General features: G+C 44.0%; 2 protein-coding genes across 2 annotated transcripts; one reads left to right on the forward strand and one right to left on the reverse strand.

Annotated features, from left to right (window-relative positions):
* Positions 1 to 83: 83 nt before the first annotated feature.
* Positions 84 to 5,793, reverse strand: LOC147128403 (angiopoietin-4). The gene is made up of 9 exons (XM_086018842.1): positions 5,629 to 5,793; positions 4,791 to 4,982; positions 4,496 to 4,711; positions 3,444 to 3,563; positions 2,807 to 2,921; positions 2,580 to 2,717; positions 1,735 to 1,951; positions 865 to 1,060; positions 84 to 789 (listed from the first exon to the last, which is right to left on the reverse strand). The coding sequence occupies exons 2-9, from the start codon at positions 4,929 to 4,931 to the stop codon at positions 643 to 645; spliced, it is 1,290 nt and encodes a 429-aa protein (XP_085874968.1). The 5' UTR covers positions 4,932 to 4,982; positions 5,629 to 5,793; the 3' UTR covers positions 84 to 642.
* LOC147128404 (potassium channel subfamily K member 2-like) lies at positions 3,351 to 27,708 on the forward strand. The gene is made up of 9 exons (XM_086018841.1): positions 3,351 to 3,590; positions 4,451 to 4,967; positions 15,759 to 16,124; positions 17,578 to 17,897; positions 20,587 to 20,704; positions 21,500 to 21,660; positions 23,522 to 23,717; positions 24,986 to 25,128; positions 27,224 to 27,708. Coding segments are annotated over exons 3-9 (1,296 nt in total). The 5' UTR covers positions 3,351 to 3,590; positions 4,451 to 4,967; positions 15,759 to 16,123; the 3' UTR covers positions 27,581 to 27,708.
* The last annotated feature ends 47 nt before the right edge of the window (positions 27,709 to 27,755 follow it).

A 27,755-nucleotide genomic window follows, 5' to 3' on the forward strand; every position in this document is an offset into this window, starting at 1 on the left:
TTTGTCGAGTCATTTAAAACCCCCGTAAAGTGCGAATAAGTTGGGCACACCACAGAAAAGTGTGTTAACTACCCTGCTTGCAAGCTTGCTATCAAGTCGGACTTAAAAAAAACAAAACAAAAAAAAAAACAAATCTCTTCCTCGCTCTTCTGACTGTCTCAGCATGACGTGCATCCACTCGCAACCATCAACAAGGCGCTCTAAAGCGGCCACACCAGCAGACTCTATGAGTCACTGCACATTGTCAAGTAGTTCATTTTAATTTTATAGCTTCTGGCTAATAAAAAGCCCAAATTCATCCACCTCGAGAAATAAGAATATTACATGGAAAAACAATCATCATCTCTATAATATGTCTTTGGCTTTTTGTATTAACCTACAAAAATCAATTATTTTTTGATGTAATTAGCTGCACCTGTAATTTCATTGGGTTTATTCATGCAATTATATTTCCGTGCCGCCCTGTTTGTCTGTTGGGCACTCATTATCATCATAACTGTCATTAATAATCTGCTTTCATTAAACTTCATTTAAAAAAAATAAAATAAAAACATCTAATGATACAAAATTAAAGTACAAAAATAATCATTCCCCATGTAAAATTAAGTGTTCATGTAGAGTTGTCGCCATGGTCACAGTTGCTCAGGGAGACCGATGTCTTTGAAAGGCGCGCGGCCGGATCATCATGGCGACTTTGCGTAGCGAGTAGTAGTCCGAGTCCCTCCACGAGTGCCACACGATCCCGTCGGGGCCCAGCTGACCTTTGCCCCTTGGCGTGTAGTGGCCTCCCTGCGGGACACAAGCACGGCTCAACGGGCGTCTTTGGAGAAATTCGCACTCAACTTGTCTCGCTTGGACAATCACCCTGTAGTAGACGCCGTTGAGATTGGCGTAGAAGCATTGGCTGTACCACCATCCGCCGTGGGAGATCTCGGCGCAGATGTCGCCGCTGTCGGGCGTGCTGAAGCCGTGCTTGTCGTGGTACCAGCCGAAAGAGTCGCGCGCGCTGCCGCTGAAGCCCGACACGTGCAGACGGTACCGGTGCTCCTCATCTTCTACACTGTGCCGCATGCATGACAACTTTTTCGTTTTGTTTGTAAACCACTGCAATGACTAACAGATCCCTGTAGATGGCGGCCTTGCATCGCCTTGGATTTGACATCAGCACAGCTTTTGAATAGAAGATGAAGACTAGGGGTGAATCTCGGCTCGATTGTCAGTTAGAGAGAGACCGACGTCACCACACAGCTGAAGAGAGTATGTATGTTTGCAGTGGTTCCCAAACTGTTTACAACAACTACCACCTCCAAAAACTTGGCTCTGTAATCACAGCCTTAATATAGTCGTGTAGTAGACCTGAATGTTTGTCAAAAGGCAGAATTGTACATCCTAAAATTAGCTTAATAGCATAAAAAAAAATAACTTGGGCAACTATATAAGGCTAATGATATTTTTGTTAGCTTGTTGCTAATGATATTTTTGTTGGTCACTGACAGATTATGCACAGTTTGGACACAAACACAGCGCCGATAATAAGCTCCTAAAAAAGTGATTTCATTCAAATGTATTTCATAAAATGTTTGAAAACATTTCTGGGTTGACGGAGTGAATGACAAACACGGCGTGAAAAAAGCCAACGACGTAGATGTTAGCGAGTCGGCATTGCTCACGACGCATTTCTGAATAAGAACCAGAAGAACTTTTCTGCTGTTTTGTTTCGAGTGGGACGCCCACCTGAAGTGCTGATAGAGCGCATGCTTGTGCTTGTTGCTCCAGTCCTCCAGGTCAATTCGCAGGCTGTAGTCGCCCTGGCCGCTCAGGTCGTGGATGTGGTCGTTGCCCAGCCAGAACTCGGAGTGGAGGTCGCCGAAACCGGCCCTGTATTCGCGCCAGCTGCGGTCGAAGCTGACGGAGCCGTCCGCCCGCCTCTGGATCACCGTCCAGCCGCCACCTGCGCACAAGCAAAGCGGCGCGGCAGGAAGGTGAGTGTGGGATTGCAGATTTTCTTTTTAATTCTACATTGAAACATAATAAAAGTGTATATCATCGTTTTCCTGTGAAGAACATGCATGTCCAATTTTGTCTTTTTTTTTTTTCAAATGTTCACATTATGCAGAAACACCATTTATGTCAAAATTGAAAAAATATGGACCAAAGTCTTTTCACAGTACAGTGCTGATATGTTTTAGAGCAGGTTCCCTATCTAACTGTGTGCTGCGAGCGTTGGGACAGAAGGGATGCAAAGTTCAAATTGAACCCAATTTGCATTCAATTTGCTTGTTTCAACGATACTGACGTACACTTAGCATTTCCCACGTCTGATGTACTGTATTGTTATCAGTGACCTCATTCTAGTCAGCGTACGCAGATGTTTTTTTTGTTTTTTGTTTTTTTGGGGGGGGGGGTTCCAATCAGATTTCAGCCTCTATGCGTTGCCATGTCAATCTAATCTGCCCGGGGCCTTCAGAATCAGATTCAGAATCAGTTGTCATTAGCCATAAAATGACAATGATTTTGTTCCGTGAAGTAATTAATCGTATTCTGGAATCAGAACTGCTGTGGACAGATGTGCGACTGACCGTCAGTGTCCATATCGCAGTAGACCTCCACGGGCATGCCTGCGAGCGACGGCACCACGGTGTAGACGCCTGACCTCCTCACTCCGTTGTAGTAGATGGAGGCGCAGTCGATGGGACAGTTCCTCATGTGATGGATTTCTAAAGGGAGCCAAGTAGAGTGACAAGTGGGTATTCGGCGCCCTCTGCTGGAAAAGCATGGTACTTTTCAAACAGCCGGAGGAGCGGACCCGGGTGCGTGGCCTGCTGGGTGCTCATGAGAGGGTTGGGCCGGACGATGTTGATCAAACAATCGGGACTCTTCTTCACGTGCTCCACTACTCGGCTGAGGTTGTGAACTTGGTTCTAAAAATAGACATGATGAATGAATGATTAAAAAAAAAACGAATTCACTGCTATGCATTTTAAGACCCTCTTTTACCCTAACGTTTGAAAAAAATGTGAAAATAATATAAATAAGTTCCTGGGATTGAATGGCTCGACTGTGAAAAGACAAATTCGTCAATGGCGGTGAATGAGTTATCATGACAACGAGGCGCTCCAAAGAGCCCACAAAAGTGCAAATCTTGGTCCACACGCTGGCCATTGCGTCAGACTTAAAAAAAAAAAAACAACAAAAAAAACGATTCCACCACTCTTACGCCTTCTTACTGTGATGTGCATGCACTCATGGCCAACAACGAGACGCTCTAAAGTGCCCATAACACCGCAAAGCCACTATCCATAGCTGGCTGTCATGTGGGACTTTTCTTCCCCCTCCTCTGCCTTTCACTGTGTGACCTGCGCTCACTCAAGGCCAACCATGAGGCGCTCTAATGCGACCAGGCACTCGATAACCGCTGATGTACTTTCATTTGAGTTTGATACCTGCAGGTTGAGGATGAGCGTTCCCTGCAGATGCAGCAGGCTGGTGGCCTCGGCGTAGTGCACCTCCATCTCGTGGAAACGCCGCTCCAAGGAGGCGTTGAAATGATTTCCGTCGTCACGCTGCCACCGCGCAAGACAACATTGGTGGTGAGGACAATGCACACGCGCGGCGCACACGTGCCCCGAGGCCCCGTTGCCGGCCGGGCGCGACATCACACGTCACGTGAGCCCACCTTTGGCTCAACGCTGTGTTTTCTCATTGGCTCAGTGGATCATGGCGCATGAGGCTAATCCTGTTAGTTAGCGAGGTCAAGGATATGTTAGCGGGGTGTGGGCACATTATGCTTGCTGCCTGCAACCGTATCGTGTATTGGAACAGGACAGAAGCAGAAACAAGAATAAAGACCGCTATACTGACACCAATCCCGCTTCTGACACCAAAGCTGTCATGTTGGCTGTCATGTCAACTGACTTATCATTTGCTGAAAACCAATCACACTGGTGTCAGAATTGGGGTTGCAAGACAGTCCCGCTTCTGACACCGGCTGATGTGTGAACTGACTCACTCTTTCTTATAAACCAATCCCACTTCAAAATGTCACATTAGTGCTAGAATTGAAATAGTAAGCCGGTCCCACTTCTGACACCATATTGGTATCAGAAGTGGGATTGGCTGCCATGTTGGTGGACTCAATCAATGTGTATTTCTTGTCAACCCATCCCACTTCAAATTTCACGTTTGTGTCAGAATTGTGATGGTAAACCAGTCCCACTTCTGGCACCATGTTGGTGGGATTGGCTGCCCTGTCAACTGACTCATCTGCTGTGTCAATCACGTCAAGAGATTTTTCTGCTGTGTCCTTGTCAGGCCGTTTGACTTTTGACAGCGAGCAGACTCGTCACAAGTTATTTTATTGAAGTCACTCCAAATTCTGATGCCACCCCGGTGCCAGAAGTGGGATCGGCTGCCACGACAACATGCTCACAGGCGTTATTTGATCTTTTAGGCCAAAACGGAAGCGCAGCACAGAGGGCACAAAAGGCTTTCCCACCTGCATCTCGAAGGCCTTGATGCGATGCCGGTGGTTCCGGAGCTCCTCGCGCAGCTGTGAGATGGTCTCCTTCAGCGCCGCCATTTGCTGCTTGCGCTCCTCGTTCTCGTGCAGCCAATAGGAAACCTCGTCGGTGCAGCGGAACATGTCGGGGCAGCGCTGCTCGTCCAGCTGCGGCAGCGTGGCCACCAGGCGGCACATGCCGTCCTCCATCAGCTGCAGGTAGGTGAAAGCGGGACAAGATCCGCCGTCATCGTCGGCCGGGTCTCTAAGGAGTCGCTTTGCTTTGCATGACCTGGTTGGTGTACTCTCCGCACTGGGAGCCGCCGCCGTTGCGCCGCGTGGTGGCGTTGAGCTGCTCCGCCGTCGCCCCCGAGAGAAGCACCAGCAGGGCCCAGACAGCCGAGCCCCGCGCTGGAGGTTGGGCCCACCGCATGGCTGCCTAGCGGGGCCCCGTGCTCGACTTCAACGGGTGAGTCTCTGCTGACTAGCGGGAGTAAGACGTTTGACGCGAGTGGCAAAAGTGAATAGAAATGTTGTTCCCGCCTGCCCCAAAAACTGGATTTGCCCCATTTTTTGCTTCAGTTCAATGGACATTGTGCTGCTTCTGTTCTCACGTTGGCAGAGGATAAAGAAAATATAGCTTTGCATATTACCCATCTGAATATATAAATATCAGGTGCTTATAAGGTTACAAAACCCCGCAAAACCTGTGCTATTCATTAGCCTGGCTGTGGCATTTCTCATGTTAGCATTAAGCTAGTGGACTTAAAGACAAAGTTAGGTGGTTGTTTAGATTTAGTGGGCAAAAAACAGACGGAAAACTCTTTTTTGAAGAATCATATCGCACGTTTTTTGTCCTCAAGTAAAAAAAAAAAAAACAGCCTGAAATTAACATAAAGAATTGAGTTTTAACTGTCAACTGTATACAATACCCATTCCCTAAAACATGCTAAATGAAATCATGATAACAACTGGAAAAAAAAAAAAACACAATGTGTTTTTCAGCTTACTGCCCATTTCTGATACTGATACTGCAGACAGATACTTGAAAAATCTACTCAAGTGCAGTAGCAAAATATTTGTACTTTGTTACTCGCCATTATTTTGTAGGACACAATGTAAACACTGACCTCATTGAGAAATGACCTCTGACCCCTTCCTGGGCCCTGCGCTTTGGGCTGAGGGCCCCTTTCCATGCTCCGCGTCCTCTTTTTTGTTGTTGTTGCCGTTGTCACTCTCTGAGCTTCTGTGTGGCTGTTTGCGTCTTCTGGCGTCTTACTTTGCGCTCTCCCTTTCACTAGACATCTTAGGCCCCTAATCCTCCTGTAAGAGGATTCACGCGCAGTGAGAGAGAAAGAGCAAATGGGGAGGTGGTGTTGAATTTAGAGGAGAGGGGCTGTGCATAAGACGAAAAGGAAACACATCACTGTACTTCTATTTTTCGATTAAAAAGTTAAGTGTCCTTTAAGAAAAAAAAAAAAATCAAATTTCAAGCGCTCGATTCAAACGATTTTAATAACCACTTGCAAAGGTAACTTAAAATGACTTTGTCATATTTATATTGAATATTGCGGTATCTACATTGCTTTTTTTCTGCCCTAACATTTGAAAAAAAAAAAAAATTAATTTTAAAGTTTAAACATTTTTAATAAAATCAAATCAAATTTATTTTGTGACCACAAAACACTTGTATGTCAAATCATCTGCCTCCATAGAAATGAATGGAAATTCCATTAATTCGTAGCAGCCTCCCTGCCCCGCCCCCAAAGAATTGCATAATGCACTTTTTGAATAAGGAAACTCTAATACATTGCACAGGCTCAACTGTGCTCAATTACACTTCTTTGTATACATGTACACAAATATATGCAAAATGATTCCATGACTTAATCCCACGATAAGTACACTCTAGTAGTTTTCATTATTGCATGCGGAAATGAGTTGTGGCTTGACAGCTTTTCTGTGCATATTTGATGATATTTGTAGCCCCCAAGTAAAGCGTGCAGCAAGCCGGCTAATCCTTCTCTTAGCTCCCAAGGGCCCGGCCGGGGGTGAGTGGGTGTATGAGGGGTGTTTATCCTATTATGACGCCAATCCTCTAGTTCCGCCGCTGGCTCCTCCACATGCTCGACTTCCTCTCTGCTTGCGAGACGACACTCCGCCAGTGACGTCGCTTTGCTTTGATAAGTCCGCTTGACTGCAAAATCAAGTGTGTTGTGACCTAAATCAGGTGTTTAACATTCAAAAAGCCCACTAGACCATGACAAAGACGAGGACGAAAGGCAATCGCTACATCCAAACCGGAGTCATTGGCGCACGCAACAGGGTTACGACCACATGGTGGCACTATAATGCAACTTAATGACGCGTCGTTGCCTTAAGCTGAATCATGAATTTTGTGTTCATATAATATGTATGTCTATATGTATATATATGCGTATATATGTATATATATTAGTATATCATCGCTGTCACGTCTCCGTTGTTTTCATTTTCTTATTTTTACATGAATCATGTTTCCGTGTTACAGACATCGCATTTAAGTGAAAATTAAAAAAGTTTCCAAAATTGGAGATAAGTGTTTTTCACAGGACAGCGACGATATACTGTATATGTATATACCGTATATGTGTGTATATATAAATAGTATATATATATATATATATATATATATGTATGTATGTATGTATGTGTATATATATATATATATATATATATATATATGTTAGTACCGAGTCAACTGGCATTAGAACATTGCTGCATTAGAACATTGCTGCAAAAAAGTAAAAAATAAAAAAAAAGTAAAAGTACATCGCATTTTGTCATGCCACGCTTAGAAGAAGTTTGTCATTGCTACTCCGAGTAACTACTACTTCATTACTCATTTAGGTGATAGTATTGTGTGGGCCTCTAACGCGCCAATGTGTCAATAATGTGGCCAACACTGATTAGTTCCACACTAATGATGGTGCGCAGTGTACTGTGAAGTGTTATCGCACCGTTTATCAGGACATCCGCATTCGCAGCATGAGGCTTTTGTCTAGCAGCAGGCTGAATGTTTCATCAATGTGTCTTTGCGTCGTCCGATGACGTCAGTCGCCAATTGTGGTGTTGCATCCGCGGCTTTTGTTCATAGCGGACTGTCTTCGGCGTCTTATTTAACAAGAAGGAGAGGAGGTGGGAACTGGGGTGGGGGACACTTACATCACAACAGAGGACATATTTATTGCCAAATGGGGTGACAAGAAGAACACGGCTGGCTTGGTTTCCTAAACTCAAGATTCACCGCAAAAAATCAAAACAAAGGCAAACTTGTGTCTTTGCCTTCCCTGTCAAGTGAATTCCGAGATTTTCCTTTAAATACATGTTTAAGGATAATTGCTAAAGTAATGTGGCCATATAGCATGCAACTGTTTTTAACCATTTACAATTTTCTAGATTTGTATTCATTTATTTAGGTGTGGCTAAAACTTGGGCCTCACCGATTAATTGGCCAATATTAGCCTTTTTAAAATAGGTAAAAAATCTCCAGATTTATGCCGATTTTTTTCCTAGACATTAAAACATTACAACATAAAACAGAGAACCCCCCCACCCCCATGAAAAAAAAAAAATCTGCCGACTTTTGCGAAAAAAGAAGTGATTTTATTCTTTATATATTTTTTTAACTCCTTTGGATGGTCTGCTGTCGTGGCCACCTTAGAGAGCCTCATTGTTCGTTGCAAGTGTGCATATGTCACACAGAGCAAGACAGAAGAACCCGGAGGTGGGAATTTTTAGTTTTCGATAGGTTTGTCTCGTCAGCCAGCAAGTGGACTGGGCTTAAGGCTGCTGTGGACACTTTAGAGTGCCTTGTGGTTGACCGTGAGTGCACGCGCGTCAAGGAGAGAAGGCAGTAGAGCAAAAATAAAAAAAGAGAACATGTAAGTCCAACATGACAGCCACTGTGTGGACCAGCGCTTCATGTTGGCATGACCACTTTCGAGTGCCTCGTTGTTGGCTGCGAGTGCACATGTTTTTTTACATTTATTTTTCACTTTACAGGGACATTTAAGGATATTTACAAGTGGCAAGTCATCCAAACAACGAAGTCTCCTCTATGACCTTGTTTTGTAAGTTTCGTCTTTTTTCGGGGTGGGCGAGGGAGGGGCCTCATGTCATCATTGCGCTTTGTTCCCGTGTCATGTTCCCGACGCGGACACTGTGGCAATGACACATGCCTCACAGCCTTTTGGCTCATCAAGTGTGGACTAAACGAATGTCTTGCGAGGGAATATGTCCAAATCAGGGCGAATTAAAGCGGCGGCGGTGACCCTTTGCCGAGTGAAAAGTTGAAACTACACCGACGCAATAAAGCCTGACCTCGTACATGCAGCCATGAATTACATTTTGTCGTGACGGTGCCTGGGTAACCATGGCAACATGCCAGCACAGGCACGAAAGGGTGACAACGTGGGGGAAAGGGGAAAGCATTTTGTCTGTGCTCAGATGAGATCAGTCCGACAAGCCCCCCCCCCCCCCCCTCCCAAAAAAAAAAGAAAAACATTATCCGGATGAAAAGGTGTATCAGGACAGATGTATTTCCCATAAATCACGACATCTCCAGCACACATCTCCTTAAAAATCTCCTTCTCTTGCTTCCTTTAAACATAATGTGTGCAATTGCTTTAATAATCATGCCCTCTTGCATTTGTGCAATGAAAATGGCATTTGAGATGTTTGTAAGTGTGTGTGTTAGTCTCTGTGAGTATTGAGTCGATTATTATGCAGCCTGCTGATGTGTAATTAGACATTTCTGACCCCCACCACCCCGCAATACACCCCCCCCCCCCAGCTAGAATCATATTTTTTCCCATTTCCAGCGACATCACATTCCTCATCATCACTAAAAGCTTTATCACTCACATATCAGCTGCTAATATCAATTTCATTTAGCAAAGTCTGTCATAAATTGCCTCGTTTTGGCTCCTTTTATTATTGTTTCCCGTTGTGGCAAAGTGCTCTTTATTACGTGAGTAAACACTCGGAAATTGTCTTTCTAGTCCAGCAGATGCAAACCATTTTGAAACTGAGCACTACTTCTTCTTAGGTACTGGATAATGTGAATATATATATAGAGAGATAGATAGATAGATATACATAATGTATATGTATATCTAAAGACAACGAGGCGCTCCAAAGTGCCCACGCCTAACCCAGTAGATGTGCCAACTGCCAATGTGATGATACAAACCTCATCTGTGTACCTAATGAAGTGTCCAGTAGTTTTCCGGCGGCGCCATTACTCGCAGTAACTGTCCTCTCGTGGTTTTTGACACGGCCACGCTAAAAAGCTTTGGCAGCGCTGCTAATGACCCATCCACTTTATGCAGCTATCAAATTAAAACGCACCGCAGATGACTCACACGCTGACATCGGACGTAAATCCCCGACTATCAGCAGTTTGCATTGTTTGCCAACTAACAGAGCAGCCGCGGACCATAAGCTCCAGTGGTAATCCTTTTTCGGACTATCATCCTTATTATGAAAACATGCGGCTTCGACATCTGGATCCAGGAGGCCCGCAATCTGCTGTCCTGTCACAGCCAGCGGGTCACATGATCATATTTATGACCATGGGTGGGCCGTTGCAACATCAGCACTTTGGATTTATGAGCGGTTTAGCTAATTGGTCACCTCACATGTCTACTGACATCAATACATCAGTCGGTCAGGGCAGTAAGGCCGAAACACGGTCAGAATCACTGACCTGCGTTTATATTCATTTCATATTTGTTCCAGGACACTGTATTCCTTCATCCCAAACCGTCTATTCTCTTCGTTTCTCTTGGCTTGGCTCGAAAAACACGTTGGATTTGTAAAAATCATGACGCTTCATTGAGACGTCTTAACTCATCTCTCAGCTTATCAGTACGGCACTAATATTAGTAATTCTGCACAGAGGATAAAGCATATATGACTGTGGAATGTGGTTGAGTGAAACTGAAAGTTGCCAAAATGATAACTAATGCACTAAAGTACGGAGACATGAAAATGAGAAAGCGTTTTAGTGCTCTCGTACACTACAAGACTGCTGAAGGCCCAAGTATCAAGCGCAGCGCCCGCCACTGCCATTAATAAATCATTGATAACAATCCCACTTAAATCTAATGGTCAATCTGTTATAAGCAGTTTTTAGTCATTCGATTGCCCTCCCGAATCAAGGACCTGCTGCATACGAGCAAAGGGCCTAACGACATATGTCGAATGCAATCAATATTGCCAAATCTAATTAGGATTCCGTGTCAGCGAGAAGAGAAGGTTAATTGGGTTTGTGCAAAGTCTGCCGACCGACACGTGGACGTACTGTACACGCGTGTGGCAGAATGACAACAAGCACCCATTGAAATGTCTTTCTGGTGATGTGAATGAAGGATGACAAGGTGGTAGAGGAGAGTCGAGAACGGGACACGTTTGGGTTTTTTCAAGATTGAAAACAATGATCAGCATTCCCTATTGAAATTTATGGAAATGACATGAATCGATTCCTGCCGCCTCAAAAAAAATCCAACAAAACAAATATTTATACATATATGTACAGTACATACATATACTGTATGTATGTATATCCACATATACGTATATCCCTGTATAGGTACTGTATATACGTTTATACAGATATACGTATATATGTACGTATATACGCATATATGTATATAAGTATACATATATGTATAGTACATACATATATGTATATACATATGTATCTATATCCATATATATGTATATCCCTATATATGTACTGTATATACGGATATATGTACGTATATACGCATATGTAGATAAGTATATACGGATATACGGATACATGTACGTATATACGCATATATGTAGATAAGTATATATGTATATACATATATATATGTATACATCCGTATATCCACCCTGCTGCCCTTCCAAATATTACAACGTCTTTAGTATCGTTGCCGTGTTCCCCGCGTGTCTCTGGTACGAAAGAGCAAAGGTGAATTACTTGGCCCTCTTTTCTTGTCACATCGATACACATAAGCGGGAGTTAAACGGGAGGAAATTGCTTTTGAAAAGTGCAGTCCAGCTCTATCTGGGGGAGCACATCTGCACTAAATAATACGTGTGCGGCTGCAAGGAAAGCGGCAATTAGCGCAGGAATGGCGCGGCCCATCGACACACACGCAAGGACGGCAAAGTAACGGGAATGTGAATTGTGACATCAGCCCTTGGGATGAATGCTCACATGACCTCGGCATTTAGCTTTCAAGGTCGTCCTCTCCGTGAATGCTGATGCCGCAGGCAATTTCCCCGGCGAGCCTTCATCATGATCAATCACCAGCGTTCAAAGAACTGCCGGTGTTGTCGCTTATTTATGATTCTTCTGCATGACGCCATTTACGTGGCAGGATGAATTTCAGGCACTAGAGTGCAGACCTCCTCCAAGAATTCATCTATATCTTGAGGTGTGGTGAAGCATGTAGCTCAAGAAAACACTTGGGGCCCTGATTGGCTTTTCTTTTTTTTTTTTTTTTTTTTTTTACCGTCTCTTTATTGCAGATTTTCACCTATCGCGAACAGGTCAGCGGTAAATGGGGTTCAAGATTTGTTCTTCCTTCTAGAAGCAGTCAATTCTCTTGACAAATAAAGCTCTCCGGCAGTCTAGCGATTGTGTCCGCAGGGAGGAACGAGGCGGGAGTCAAACATGACAGGTCCAATTGAGCCGCACGGATTGCCCAGTTGAGCTCCGAGACGCGTATTGATCGGCCCGTGATTTTCTCTCAGCGCCGTTTGACACACTCGGGTGAATACAAAAGCTTTCGTGGCGCCTGGATATTTAAACACATCGGGAACCGTCACAAAGACTTTCCTAGTTCAGCGGAAACTCATCTTCAGTGATGGATCTGTTTCACTCATGTTTCTCGCCTTCTTTCTCAAATGTCTGGCACGTGGACATTTTGGTCATATTGTGTAAAAAGGCTTGTGGCGCATGCCGCAAGGCGAGCTTTTTTTTTTTTTTTTTTTTTAGCACTCAAGGCGATAACAAGCCTCCTGGTCTGCTCGGCAACAGTCCAACAAGTTGGGGCAGCGTCGGTGCAACATGCTGTCAAATCAAATGTCCGGCCTTCAAAAATAAAAGCACAGAAGTAGCTAACAATGTCACCACATTTTATTTGGCCATATGGTGGCTTTTTTTTTTAAGCAGTCACACGCCAACTATTTAGTGCTTTTATTTGAATGCGACTGTTAAATAAGCCATGGATGCTAAGAAAGTGTGCTATTATACTGCAACTTTTATTTTGAAAGAATGTTCCGCCAATTGGGAAATTAAGGCTTGCGAAAACCGAGCATGGTATTCATTGAATTGTTTACAGTTACTTTGTAGGTTGAATGATGAGCCACACGCTGCTTCACCACCCATGTAGCAGCCTGTGGTTTCCACGTATGGGACTGCATATAAACACATCGGGCTGGTTTTATAACTGAGCCGTTGCGTTTGTCCTCTCGGTCAGCGCTACCCTTTGTCAGGACCGAAGCGGGCCCACCCTCACATTTATCCTCATTAACCCCCCGCTGCTGAGTTGCGCTTGTCGTAAGAAAGGTGACACTGACATCCAAGCGGGAAGCCAAGGAAGAAAAGAAAATGAGCTTGTCTCTCCCATTTACAGCATCAAACAAAAGTGAGAACGCAGCCATTGATGTGTAAAAAGCTGGCAACAAAAGTGAGTACACCCTTAGGTGAAACTGTCTAAATTATCACCATCACTGTTTGGTGCGGCCGCCAATATTTATCTTCCAGCTCTACCTTAACCCTCAGGACACTCTCACTTGTGTGTACTCACTTTTGTTGCCAGCAGTTTAGACTAATGGCTGTGTTGTTATTTTGAGGGTCAAAAATGTGAAAGGATACGATCAAATCTTTACAAAAATGAGATGACAACACCCCTACACACACACACACGCACACACACACGAAAAAGTGGTGTGGAAACACTTCAGGAAGTCATCACACCCCCCCCCTCTGTTTTCCCCACGAGTCATAATGCTCAAATAATTTAAATTCATTTCCCCCCCTCATTAGTTTACGCCCAGTACCTTATAATGACAAAGCAAATAAAAATGAAATTACTTAGTGAACATATTTCCCTATTTTTTTCCTCTTGCTTGGTTTTTCTCCTCAAGTGAAAAAAGTCATTGAAACCGTTTGAAGGTGACGTTCCAAAGTCGTGACACAGCTGACAAGAGCGCAAGGCAAGGTCAGCAGTCAGGCAAATTCAAGTGAAAAGAAAAATCATTTCATGCTTCGAAAAAAGTTGGCTGTGGAAACTGTGAAGTTCAGCCTCTCCTAATAATAGACAATCTCTACATCAGGTACATTCATTTACTTTTTGGTTGTTCCGTTTTTGTACTGAGAGGAGCATTTGGAACTCGTTTGGGATTTCCCATCCATCCCGAATGCAGCGTGACTCATCAGCCGCCACAAACAGGGCGGCCAAACGGTGGCTTTAATGCCAAGCGGCTAGGAACCATTAGCACGTCGTGTTTTCAGAACACTCTCGTCTATTTCCTGTCGCTGATGCGGCCTTCAAAGAAACTGGGCAATGTTATCCGTCTCTTTATCTATCTGGACCCTCCAATTATCTTGACATCCTACTGCAACCAACAGACATGCTCTTAAATGTGTTTATTATAGTCAAATTTAGAGCTCTGACCAGACCTACTCGCGATGCGGCCAATCCAAAACAAACTTTTTTAAAGCAGCGAAATGTTCACCCAAATGAGTTTGTCCGACGAAAATCCACTAGCCGAATGCTAACATACAATGTGAAACGCTACCGACAGGCTAATTCAAATTAGCATCGCTGTTAATTATGATCCAGCTGCTACTTTAACACACACGGAGCAGCAACACGTACAAAAGAGCATTTAACACCGCTCACGGGAACAACTGTTACTAGGAAGGACGTCGCGGAATTAAAAGAGCATCTGGTCCTTGTTCACGACAACCGGCCGTGGACAATAACAACAAAGTTCATAAAAGTAGTGATAGCACAATGAGGCAAAGCCAATTAAAAGCTTGGCTTTTGTTTTACTCTTCAGTCTCAATAGAGGCTCACTCACTACATTACTTTGTTTTATATTGCTTCTTGTTATTATTTTTCCCTAGTTGACACTTTTTCCGCCATATTAGTAAGGAAAATAGCACGCTAGAATATTGTACTTTACATCAACATATAGTAATATAATCAAGCATTAGGACGTTTGTGTGTCATGACATGGTCGTTGCAGCTTTTTCTGCTGCGCACAAAATGGCCACCAAGGGGGCAGTATAGTACCAGCATGCAGACACAATTGAAGAGTTTCACAAATACTGCAGTTGACTGGAGTAAAACGAGTCATTTTTCGCAGAGGATAAAGAATATACCCCTGTTGTCACAAGGCACTGCTGTATTTTGTCATAAAGTGCTACATTTTGAAAAGTCAAGTTTGCACGTTCACGTTGCATCAGAGTGTTTGGGGATTAAAATGTAGACTGCTGTGCGCGGGTGCGTGAGTGCGCGCGCGGCAAAGACAACGTGGCGCCGGTGTCACAGGATCAACAGCGACAAGTCAAGTAGCTGATGTGAAAATGGCCCAAATCATTTTTAGTGGCGGACAATATGAAGGCCACCATGTTACATAATTGTGACTGTATTTATATTTGCAGTAATGTTGTATTTTGTTTATTTTTATTTTTATTTTTTTTTATTTACATTTGCATTTTGTAATTGTCATTTTTTTTCCAATTTATATTAATAACAATCTTAATTATTTTCTTTGTGGTTTATATCCTAATCGCTCTACCTGAATAAATACTTCACACCATAATCATCAGCATTACAATACAGTAGTGTAGTAGACTCAAGTGTTCATCAAAAACTTTCATTTCCAGGTATTAATTGCATGCTAGGAAAAGCACTATTCAAGTATGACTTATTATTATTATTTGCATTGTTATTACTCTTATTAACTTCCATGTCACAGTTGATCACATTTGAATTTTAACGCTGTTGCTAACCAAAATAGCAGCAGTAATGAGTTTTATGGTCCCAGGGGCTTTTGCTGTGGCTCATATCGTACTTTTCACAGCATTTCTCCCGAATGGCCGCTGAATGGATGGATCTCATTAGACTGTGCAAGATGTATGTCTCTCTCTCTCGCTCTCTCTCTCTCTCACTCGCTCTCTCCCTCTCTGCCTCTCTCCCTCTCCAAGGCAAGCACGCACCATCAGTCCACTCCAGCGTTGAAGGCAGACGGCAAAAGTCCTCCAAGCAGCACATCCAGCGGGCTTCCCAGCACCTGGATGGATCTGACGGAGGAGATTTCCCGGTTTCCCGCAGCGCCGCGGCGCGTCTAGCAGGTGCGGAACGTCATGCCCTGCCCGCATTTGTCTCTCGGCCGGAGACGACACGCCGGAGGAGCCATGTGGAGCGCGCCCACGTCCATCACGCCAGGCAAAAATCATCAACAACTCCAGTGAGGAGGAGGAGGAGGAGGAGGTTGGCGGGGCGCCGAAGCACTTTGTTGGAGATAAGATCTGTCGAGGAGGGAACCGAAGAAGAGAGGAGATGGTCGAGAAGTAAGTGCGACAAATGATTGGCAAGCAAGATGCTATCAGTTGTGTTTTTGAGCTTCAAATAGATTGAATGATGCGGTCGGGAAATTGGGAGTTGTGCATCAAGACAATTGATTTTTCTGTTTGGTTCAACTTGAAAAATAATTAAAAAAAAAAAAAAAAAAAAAAAAAAATGTTCCGCATGTAACCTGTCAATACAGGTTATTGAGGTTAGGGAATGAAATGCTTATTTTGCATTAGTATAACAAAAATATGATTTTGTCACCACTTTCTATTTTTTCTCAATTTTATATTGTTTGCATTTTTATATTTTTGTGCCTAATTTTAAGTACTTATAAATTAAATATGTGTTTACCTTAAGTGTTATTAGTCCCATTTTCTTTATTTAAATTAATTTGTTAACTCATAGTTATTATTACTATTATTATTATTATTATTTTCACTCTTATTTAATTTAGATTTTCATTTTTTTATTCCAATTTGGTAATTTATTTAGCATGATTTTTTTTTCCTGATTTTGAGTTGATTGTGATTATTCAAACACTTTTTAAATGTTATTATTATTATTATTATTAGTTGTTGTAGTAGTCATCATATTTTGTTTTACTGTTATAATTTTCACTCTATTTTCGATTTGGATTCTTGTATCCCAGTGGCTTCATTTATATAACATTTTGATTCTATTATTTTATTGGTATCATTTTGACTTTTTTTTTTTTTTATCATATATGGAGGTATTTTATGGTCATGTATATGTGGTTGCAGCAGTGCTTGCATTCAGCAAGCGTTTATTAGCTGGTTACTGTAAAAAACACATTAAGGAGGAGTGCCACAAAGTGGTTATGCAACAGCAGCCAACCACAGTTGCCGGCTAAGAATGTTTTTTAATATGAATGAATATTTTAATATTTGATGCGCTTCCCCAGTACGGTGGCGTGGAACGGCAACAAGCCATTGCAGGGTGGTACTTAGAATCTATCCTGGCTCTGACCTGGTCCACTGTGGCTGTGTTACATCTCTTGGTCCGGAGAACATGAAATATGAACGCGGTTATGTAATACTGTTCGTAGTATAAATATGTGAAGGGGTTTCATTCACTCTGGGGTCCTGAGCACTCTGGAGCAGGTTTTCATCCAGGATTCCTCAGGATACTTTTCCGCATTCATCTTTCCCTCAATTCGGACTAGTTTCCCAGCTCCTACCGCTGAAAAGCATCCCCACTACATGATGCTGCCACCACCATGCTTGACTGTAGGGATGCCGGTGGTCCGTTGATAAGCGATGCCCGCTTTCCTCCAAAGAGTTCAATCTTTGTCTCATCAGACCACAGAATTTTCTTTCTTGTGCTCTGAGAGTATGTATGCATACTGTATAGAAGAGGCCCACTAGGCTGTTTGAAGAGTAAACAATGAGCTGCTCACTGCTCTGTATTAAATCTAAACTCTTTCCTGTGCAGTGGCCGCACCTGATCTCCTTGACCCCAAGTCTGCCGCCCACAACTGCAAGCCCCGCCTGTCGTTCTCGGCCAAGCCGGTGGTGCTGACGTGCGCCGAGGAGGACGAGTGCGACGGCGCCCGCGCCACCGTCATGCGCTGGAAGACGGTGACGGCCATCTTCTTCCTGGTGGTGCTCTACCTGGTGATCGGCGCCACCGTCTTCCGCGCCCTGGAGCAGCCGCACGAGAGCTCGCAGAAGATGGCCATCCTGGCCGAGAAGCTGGAGTTCTTGGCCGTGCACGGCTGCGTCAACTCCTCCGAGCTGGAGGATCTGGTCAAGGTGAGCAAGATGGTGTGCTGCTTTTTTGAAATAATAACCTTATCAGAGGAAGTAAATGTAAAGAAGTTCAGATGCTCTGGTAAAAGTAGAACTGTTTCCAAAAAATTAAGAAGTAGAGGTTCTTAAAAAGCGCAAAGAATTTTCACAGTGTTCCCTGCTTAGCCTGCGATTGCGCTAGCTAGCCACCGACGCCAACAAAGCCCCGCGGTTTTTTTATACTGTGGGGGAGGGGTGACTCATGTGGGACTCCAAAGCGCGTGACCGTTTTAGCCAGGGTGTACCCCATTGCAGCTCACCATGCGACCCTAATGAGGAGAAGGCGTATAGTTAATAGATGAATCGGTTCATGGATGGAGTTGTTTCTGTGTAGTAACCAGGCCGTGTAATGCCGCTGTCGTGGAAACCGACAGACAAAAGACGCTATGTGACGTCTATTTGTGCAAAAACAACTGTCGGCCATGTGTTGGCATACACTGAGATATGTTTAGTGTATGTTAGAAATGTAGTTAAATAGCACCACCTGTTGAACTGAAGTCATGCTGACGATGATGATTCACCTGTATTTGTAATTTAAAAGAAATTAAAAAAAAAAAAAACATTGAATATATTGAATTCACAACACTTAACCAGTGTATGATTAAATAGTATAAAACAGGAAAACAGGTCAGCCGTGATTGGTCGTTGTGAACAGTTGTGATGTTATTTTCAGAAGACAAAATGGCCGCCCCCAGAGATGGCTAAAAACGAGTGCTTTCTGCTGCTTCTATTCCACAAACGCAAAATGAATCCGAATGCCGTGTTTCAACTAGTGGGCCTGCTGGGAACATATTCTTGGAAAAAAAAATATGTTTGGGTTGACTTCCGCTTTTTAATACAATTGATTTGAATACAAAAGATTTTTAAAACATTTTCGTGAAATTTATCAACACATAGTTTAAAAAAAAAGGCACTATCTTGAGAGATAAATCACGTTAAAAAAATATATAGTCCATTTTTTTCTACTGTGATGCTCTCCGGCTCCGTTAATTTTCTGCTTCTCGTAAAAATAAGCCAAGCACTCCCCAGAGATCTCATTTATTGTTTTCAATGTGAACCAAAGGAACGGTGATTGATTTTATATTTATTTCTCTCACGTGGTGGGAGAACACAGAGAGAGTGTGTGCGTGTGTGTGTCTGCCACCCCCCCCAAAGGTCTTTCCTTTTCATATTCAGTCTCACTATTGATTGTGGACGCAGACAAGGGACCATGTACAATCCACTGCACTGTTTTATAGGCTAAAAGGACCTTTAATGATATTTCAAGCGGCAGAAATTCCTCATGGTCTTTAGTCATTAAGTCTGGGAAAAGATCATAATGAGAGCCAGGTATAAAGTAGGAGCTATCAAGTCAGGTTAACCGTGTGATATAATTACAATAAAGTCGCCTGGGGGGGTAGGTAATGGGAAGGGACAGGAATGGTTTTGCAGGGTAACACTGTCGCCGACTGCCAGTAGCGTTTCGTTTCCAGTTGAACTGTCATCGTCATCATGTTACGGAAATTAGAAACTTTCAAACAATTGCTACTGCACAGCAACAAGGCGTTAAAATTGTATCTTTAAATGGCAAATTGTTCAACCAAACGAGAAATTTAAAAAAAAAAGTCTGCTAGCTTAATGCTAACATATATGGCAAAAACGACATGGAAAGGCTCAAGAAAATTAGCGTTGATGATAATTTGTTAACCTTCAAACAACTGACACTTTAACACAACGGTCTTCTTTTTTCTCCGATTACGCTTGCGTCTCGAAATGTTGTGCCTGCCTGTGTCAGTCGCAGTTACGGTTTCCCTGTGAAACCGTATAAACGTTTCATTCCCTCATCGTTGTTATTACAAACTGATGGTTAACTTGTTTGGAAATCGGAAGTCAATGCTAATAATTGTTCACGTAAGGAGTGTGGTAAAAATTGAATGCTAAAATGTGCCACTGTAGATGATATGTAGCAGCGTCTAATGAATTGTACTTGTTTGCCATCTACTAGGGCACTGCCCCACCTGCCCCTCTGCAGAGTCACCACTTAGCTCAGCCACATTTTTTCCCCTTTCAAGTCGCCCCTCTGAGATAACCATGACTGCGAATGAATTCATGACGTCCACGGCACCATTTTCAGTGCGCTGTTAAATGTTGAAATGCTCAACTCGTAGCATGTTGACAAATTCTTTCATCAAATGGTCAGTTCAGCTGGAGTGCTTTCTTTCCCTGCTAGATGAGAAATGATATTTTGAAAAAATATGTAGCGCTCATCTTTTTATTGCAAAGGAAGTCACAGAGCGAGAGTTGTTTGTCCTGTGTGAGGAAGATAGGGGGGGGGGGGGAATGCTCTTCTGTTTCCTGTGCCGCCACATCTTGTCAGCCGGTAGCATCAAAGTCTGCTTGGACAAAGCGGGGTAAAAAAAAAAAAAGATAACGACCAATCATGGTTCAGCTTCAGAAAACAGGCGAGCTGTGATTGGTCGTTACCTACAGCCCCGAGCAACTGTGATGTCAATTTCAGTCGACAGAAGTGACAAAATGGCCGCCCCCTGAGATGACTAAAAACGGGTGGATTTTGCAATATTCCACAAACACAATAATAATCACACTGTCATGTTGTTCAACAACTGTTGCTTTTCTTGCTGTTGTTGATTTATTTGCATTCCCGGGTTCCCAGCAAGTGGTTTCCGCCATCCGAGCAGGTGTGAACCCGTCAGGAAACTCTTCCAACCAGACCAGCCTTTGGGACCTCAGCTCCTCGTTCTTCTTTGCCGGCACCGTCATCACCACCATAGGTGAGCTTCGTCTTCGAATGCGCCGCGCCGCGCCGCCTGCCGTTTACCGGTGCAGATATTCTGCATTTTAACTAATATCGGCATCGGCCTTTTTAAAATATCTCACGGCCGATGATTGAATTTGCATTTATTGTATGAAAAGTGTTATGTAAGTCAAGTTTGACTGATTGATTAACAAAAATAAGAAAATTGGAAAAAAAATGGACGTTTTTTCACATTCACAGCGACGATATGTATACATGTATATTAGGGTTGTGCATCTCTCCCAAAAAGATGATTCGATGTTGATATATTTTAAAGTGGGGTGATCCGGTACTCTCATCTTTTAAATCCAAACTGATTTTTTTCGATTCCAAAAGTGCACATTTTCATATTTTGATCCAGTTCACGTCTTGAATCTCATCCCATTCAAGTGTGTAGCTTGAGCTGATTCAATTGCTTACCACTTGAGGAGCTGACTCAGTTCCCCAAAAAGCACTCGAGTGCACTTTGACCCGAAAAGCACAATCTGCAGTTTTTTGTTGTTGCTGTTTGTTTTGTTTTTTTCCGCTGCCGACAGCTGACCCCGAACACGAAGCACTCGGCCATTGAAAGCGATTGGCACGTCTCCCCCATTTAGAGTCACTCCAGTCCCCAAAGTCATTACGAGTGGCCCCGAAGTCATTTCGCAGACGGACGATTGCGTGAAAACAACGCCCACGCTTCATTAATTGCGGTTGAACGATACACAGAATCGGGATGACGCATCTTGTGTCGAAATTCCTCATGAATGGCTGCGGCGTTTCCTCCTGACAGGCTTCGGCAACACCTCCCCTCACACGGAAGGCGGGCGGATATTTTGCATCATCTACGCTCTGATGGGGATCCCCCTCTTCGGCTTCCTGTTGGCCGGCGTGGGCGACCAGCTGGGCACCATTTTTGGCAAGGGAATCGCCAAAGTGGAGAAGATGATAGTGGTGAGACTTTTTTTTTTTTTTTTTTTTTTTTTTTTTTTTTTTTTCTTTCCCCCCGTCTCTCTTTTATGCTTACCGCCATTTCCTCATCGGGGGCCAAAAGGCAAAAGCCGTAATGTCAAACGCGTCATTGTGGAAGCCGTGGATGCGGGGTTTCATGGTTGCCATGCCAACAGAGTCCCAGGTAGCAAATTAAAATAAAGACAGTTTGCCCCCGATTTGAAGATGACGACCGACAGGGACTTTTTGGCATTTCTTTGTGGTGCGGAATTTTAATGGTAACGCGCATGGGTGACTTCTGATTTTAATATTTTCTTTTCATATTGACGCAAGAACACTTTAGAAGGTTTAATTAGTTATATCTGACATTAAATATGAATGAAGAGGCATAAATGGATGAAAGGCCATCTGGTCGGTTGGCAAGAAGTTGGCTGAATTTGGAATGAGCTCAATATTAAATCAAACAGGACTCGATTGAGATGAATTCAATGCCGGAAGCGGACGTTTTAAGCCTGTATTCGAATATTTGTTCCATGAATTCGCATGAATGTATTCCAGTGGTTCCCAATTTTTGTACACAAAGTACTAGCCCAAAACGATGCTTGAGCAACATTAAAATACAGTAGCATAGTAGGGCTGAGTGTTCAGTTCATTTGAATGGGAGCTACTCTGACATTATGCGCAGCTTGAACGTTAACTCTCAACTCAGCTCATATGAATAAAGCAGCAAAACCCAGACGTTTTTCACCATCTCGGCGGGCGGCCATTTTGCTACTTGCTGGCGACTGAAAATGACTTCACAGGTGCTCATGCCTCAGGTAACGACCGATCACGGCTCACCTGTTTTCTGAGTTTGGTCATGTGACAATCGCAAGCTGATTTTTTTTTTTCTGTAATTTTCAATAGTTTTTGGGGGGGGGGGGGGGGATTCCATTTTACCCTTGTGTTACTCCAAAAGTGCCGATTTATCGGCGTTTTTGGACGAATTTTTGAGCTTTACCCAAAAATGTTCTTGATAGTTTTTTTCCCCACGTGAATTATACGCATCTTTTCCCCAATTGCGGGAAGCCACCATATTGACCAGCCCTGCCTGTTGAATTCTTCGAAAAGAAACGCTGAATTCATAAATCATTGAGTTGACTCGAGAGGATTCGGAAGGTGCCGCTACGTAGAGTTCAAAAGCCGCGCCTTCGCCTGCTCTCGCGACGAATGTGAAGGCGGTGAGGAGACCCCGTTGGCGGGCAAACTCTACCCGGACGTCGTTTCACGTCTCGCTCGGTGCTCTCGGACCAATGGGAAGCGGAGTCGAGTAGTAGCGCGCGCCTTTCCACACGCCTCTAACGAGGTCCCGCACAATAACAGAAGATGCACTCGAGTCTCTGGAGCTCGTTAAGGCCGCTTCAGTCTTCATCATGTGTTTGTGCCTGCGCTCTCACTCCCGCTTTGTGGCTTACGTAATGGGCGGGGAGGGGGGTGCTGAGAGTAAAGACAAGGGAGCGGTGCGCGATGCGTGCCGCAAGACGGCGGCGAGAGATCTCCATCGGCGAGGTGCATCGTTGACTTGCGAGGTAGTGCAGCAAATGGCGGCAGTGTTGACGTTTTGGCCGTTCGGAGGTGTTGACAAAATATATAAAAGGCGGCAAGATCATCTTACTGGATGTAGCGCGCTAATGCCTCCCCCCGCCCCCGCAAACAAGTTAGTGTGCCCCCTTCAGTGTCGCCTTTTCCTGCCAGCGCGCGGCGGCTTTAGAGCGCCCCGTTGTCGGGCGCAGGCATGTCAGACCATAAAATGGGAGCGCCGTTGAAATGCGACCGCTCAAGTGAAGTCAACCCCTCGCCGGTCACGTGTGCCCCCCCCCCCCAGAAGTGGAAAGTCAGCCAGACCAAGATCCGCGTCATCTCCACGTTGCTCTTCATCCTGTTCGGGTGCCTGATCTTCGTGGCGCTGCCGGCCGTCATCTTCAAGCACATCGAGGGCTGGAGCACGCTGGAGTCCATCTACTTCGTGGTCATCACGCTCACCACCATCGGATTCGGAGACTTTGTCGCCGGGGAAAAAGGTTTGCTGAGTTTGTTGTTTTTTGGGGGTTTTTTTCCGTTGTTTTTTTTTTTTTTTTTTTTTTTAGGGGTTTTGTTTGGAATCTACTTATTTACCGGGTTTACTAAATGTGCTTTTCTAGTCCGTCATCTTGGTGTTGCCCAACTGTGACATAAGTATAACCAAAACCAAAGTCAAACCTGACAAGATTGTGCAGGAGGTCCGATTTTGACCGTTTGGTCGGACCCGTCAGAAAATTGCTCATTTTTCAGTTTGCTGCCAAATGCACTTTTTGCTCCAGGAGGGCCTGGAAAACGTTCCACAGGAACAAAAATTGCAATTTTTTAAAATTACAACTTTTTGGAAAAATACAACTTTTCTTTAAAATTTTGTAAATTAGAAAAAAAACTATAGAATTCTTAATGGGACATTGTAACAACTTATTTTTTGTCAAATTAACACTACAAGTGTAATTTTGTTTTCTTATAAATGACAGCTTTTTCATAAAATTATCAAAATGTTAAAAACATTTTTAATTAAATTACAATCTTTTCTCATTTAACATTTTTTTTTTTTTTTTAAATCACTTTAAAATTACAGCCATTTTTTTTTTCCCCAGGTTATTATATTGCGAGGTTGCTTCTTGCTTTATTCAACTTTGCCAACTTTATTCAGGTCAAATTTACAGCTGGTTTGTCACATTGCATTTCACAAAACCATTTCCATAAAATTGTGCGCTTTTTTTTTTTTTTTGTCCTCCATAAAATGTCAACTTTATCCTTGTGATATCACAACCTGTTTTGAACGTCACCTGAATATTTTGCGTCCGGGCACTTTGACAGGCCGGAAAGCAAAGAGCGGCAGATGGAAAGTTGTGTCGGCCGGGGAACAAGCAACACTTAAGCTGTGTGACTAAATTCTCCCGAGCGGGCCTAATGATTATGGATTAGCGCGCGTGTGTGTGTGTGTGTGTGTGTGTGTGTGCGCGCCGACAGCCTCGGTTAAAAAGTCAACTCGCTTATGCCGCCTAACCGCGCTGCGAAATCTGCCCCCGTGCACGTCATCACGTCAAATGAATCAGCCGGTCCCAGACAGATTTTATTGAAGGAACAATGCTGCGCTCCGCTATCCTCATTAAGTCCGCTCATTTACCAGAAATATATGTATATTTGCTGAAACCGACGCGACGCCGTCCCTCTCTTCTCATTTCCGGAGTTAAAGAATCGGAACTTGTGTAAGAAGAAAAATGTCCAAAAGTTTGAAAGGTTTACACAAAGTGTGCTTGTGCAGGAGGTTCCGAGAGTCCGGAGTACCTCAAGTACTACAAGCCAGTGGTGTGGTTCTGGATCCTGGTGGGTCTGGCCTACTTTGCCGCCGTGCTCAGCATGATCGGCGACTGGTTCCGCGTCATCTCCAAGAAAACCAAGGAGGAGGTATGTGGAGAAGAAAAAAAAAAAAAAAGGTGCTTTCGATTTTGTTCTCATCATAATAGGCAGGATGTGTCGCGTTAAAGCCGTCTCCGGGGATTTCAAAAACCCTGTAAAGTCATTTGGTTTGAAAATACATTTTTTTTTCACCGAGGATAAAGAATATATGACTACCATGGTTTTGTCTGTCAACATGTTGCACCACCGCTTGTGTTCAAATCTTTGTTTCTTAAAGGTTTCCAAAACTGCGCCTATCGATGCCAATGGTTAGCGTGTCAATGATGTTTTCCATTCTGTGTTAGCCTTAAGCTAGCAGGGGCTCTTTCGGCACTTGGTTTTAAATGCACAGGGTGTAAATCGCCTTTGTTTGAAAGTTGAGTTTTACCGCAAACCTCAAATGGGAATAGCACTAATCAGCTTGAAGCTTCCCTTTTTAATTTTTTTTTTTTATTTTTATTTTTGATGATCACCCAGCCTTTGCTCGTTGTGAAAAGAACTGAGTTGAGTTCAGCCCCGGTTGGTTATACCGCCTATTTTTTTTTTTTTGTGTCATAAACATTGGCTCGGGCTGATACAAAACTAAGACGCGAATGTACAGTATCTTGTGGGCCCCAATTATTCCTTACGCACGCAATCCAGGCGTGCTGTACAGTAAGAACAAGGCACACCATCGCTCGCAGCGGCAGCATCATCATTTATTTACACGTGAACCGTATAGCGAGAGCATTCGTCTCCTGCCTTCAAAACGGCTTGTGCGTCTCCACTGCATACGCCGTTGGGGAATTGCCGTTTGCCCAATTAGGGCTTCCGTACATGCTGGGAGTTCTTCCGAGAATTCCAAGACGGCCAAAGTCAGAATGAGGAGGTGGAAGCACGCACTCAACTGTGTGATGCTGGTGCGTGTGTGTGTGTGTGTGTGTGGGGGTGTGTGGGTGTGGGTGTGGGGGGAAGACATACATTCTCACCTAAATGGGCTGAAGCTTGAACCAAGCACACTTCAGAGCCTGGTAAATAAATAAACAGGCCGCAGAGACCCGACGGAGCGCCTGGATCAATAGCGCACGAGCATGTTCCAACACATTAAAGGAGACGCTTTTCAGCGCGCGGCGGCTAGCCTCGTCAAAGTCGGACTTTTTAACGAGGCTTCGTGCACGGGGTGCTCAACGGGGCCCGGAGATGAATGAACTACTACTGTTTATCCTGCTCGTTCTAAAAATAGATGTACATCTATTTTGGAATATGTCTATTTCGTTAGGGATAGTAGAGATAATGCGGGCACCACCATCAGCGGTGGGGCGGCGCCCTAGCGCCCCCTATTGCCCAGCTGCCACTGGTTACGTGGCTGGAAGAAAATCACGCGCCGTCTCAGTGTGCTTGGCGTACAAAATGGATTACATTTGAATCTATAATTCACATGTAGTCAGCGCTTTTTTATAAACAGATCATTTTATTTTGTTCATTTCATGTCATCGCAGTTTATTTTATTTTTCAATTTTATTCATTTATTATCCGTCCTCGGGGCCACAAAGTTGGACCTAATTTTTCAAAATAAAAAAAAATTGAAAACACACACAAAACACATCATTCTTATAAGTTTTAGTTTTTGACAGTGGTCTTCAAGCCACAACGTCGAGCCCAATTATTAAGAATAGAAAAATACAAACTAATTTAATAGCATATTGTAAAGCATGTAGACTCATTTTACTTTTATTCTAGTTTTAGTTTTGGTTATAAGCCTCAAAACCACATTGTATGTTGCGCCCAAGTAATATTTATTTTCTATGTTATAATGTCATATCCAATCGTACGAACCCATTTTTTTTTTTGAATAAATATGTATTTGTTCCTGTTATTCCATTTTCCAATGTATTTATCTCTTCATTTTCTTTGATTTATACAATACAATACAATTTTATTAGCGTTGCGCATCTGACAACGGGGCCGCCTCGCGACTGCCCTTGACCCCCTCAAATCCATTTCATGAACTTGCCTCATCAATATAATGATATTGTTGGAAATCAAAATGTTCCCAACTGATGCTTTTTCATCACAAGTGGTTTTTTAGCGGTCAGTTGAGCCAGCGCGCCTCACTGCACTGCAGGTGGGCGAGTTCCGGGCGCACGCCGCCGAGTGGACGGCCAACGTGTCGGCCGAGTTCAAAGAAACCCGACGGCGGCTGAGCGTGGACATCTACGACCGCTTCCAGCGCGCCGCCTCCATCAAGCGCAAGCTGTCCTCGGAGCTGGGCATCAACGCCTCCCTGAACCAGGAAATGACGCCGGGCAAACGGACGCTGTCGGCCAACCTCGGCGAGGATCGCGAGGCCTACGCCAACTTGACTCTGTCCCTCAGTCCCGGGCCGGGGGCCCTGACCAGAAACGGCAGCCTCTTCCTCAACGGCCTCAGTCCCGACTTTGCTCACCGGCTGGAGGTTGCCGTGGTTGAAAATCCCAATTGAGGCCTACAAATAAGCCCGCACTCTTTCTTTAGGGGTTAAGACATTCGCGGGCGCACGAGGAGTGACGTTTGCAAGCTTCCTTCGTCATGTCTGCGCCCCACACGGGTGAGGGAAGTTGTCGAAAGGGTTCGGAGGGGGGGGGGGGGGGGTCACCACGGACGTGTTCTCATCAGAG

The sequence above is a fragment of the Filicampus tigris genome, chromosome 20 (assembly GCF_054856515.1).
Source record: "Filicampus tigris isolate MCC_2025a chromosome 20, RoL_Ftig_1.0, whole genome shotgun sequence".
Lineage (NCBI taxonomy): Eukaryota > Metazoa > Chordata > Actinopteri > Syngnathiformes > Syngnathidae > Filicampus > Filicampus tigris.

Coding starts and splice junctions, on each gene's coding strand:
- LOC147128404 (XM_086018841.1), top strand. Junction 23,718..24,985: donor CTTTGTCGCCGGGGAAAAAG/GTTTGCTGAGTT, acceptor GTGCTTGTGCAG/GAGGTTCCGAGAGTCCGGAG. Junction 25,129..27,223: donor CCAAGAAAACCAAGGAGGAG/GTATGTGGAGAA, acceptor ACTGCACTGCAG/GTGGGCGAGTTCCGGGCGCA.
- LOC147128403 (XM_086018842.1), bottom strand. CDS start 4,931: ATGCGGTGGGCCCAACCTCCAGCGCGGGGCTCGGCTGTCTGGGCCCTG. Junction 3,564..4,495: donor TCAAGGCCTTCGAGATGCAG/GTGGGAAAGCCT, acceptor GCGCGGTGGCAG/CGTGACGACGGAAATCATTT. Junction 1,952..2,579: donor CTGCGATATGGACACTGACG/GTCAGTCGCACA, acceptor GCTTGTGCGCAG/GTGGCGGCTGGACGGTGATC.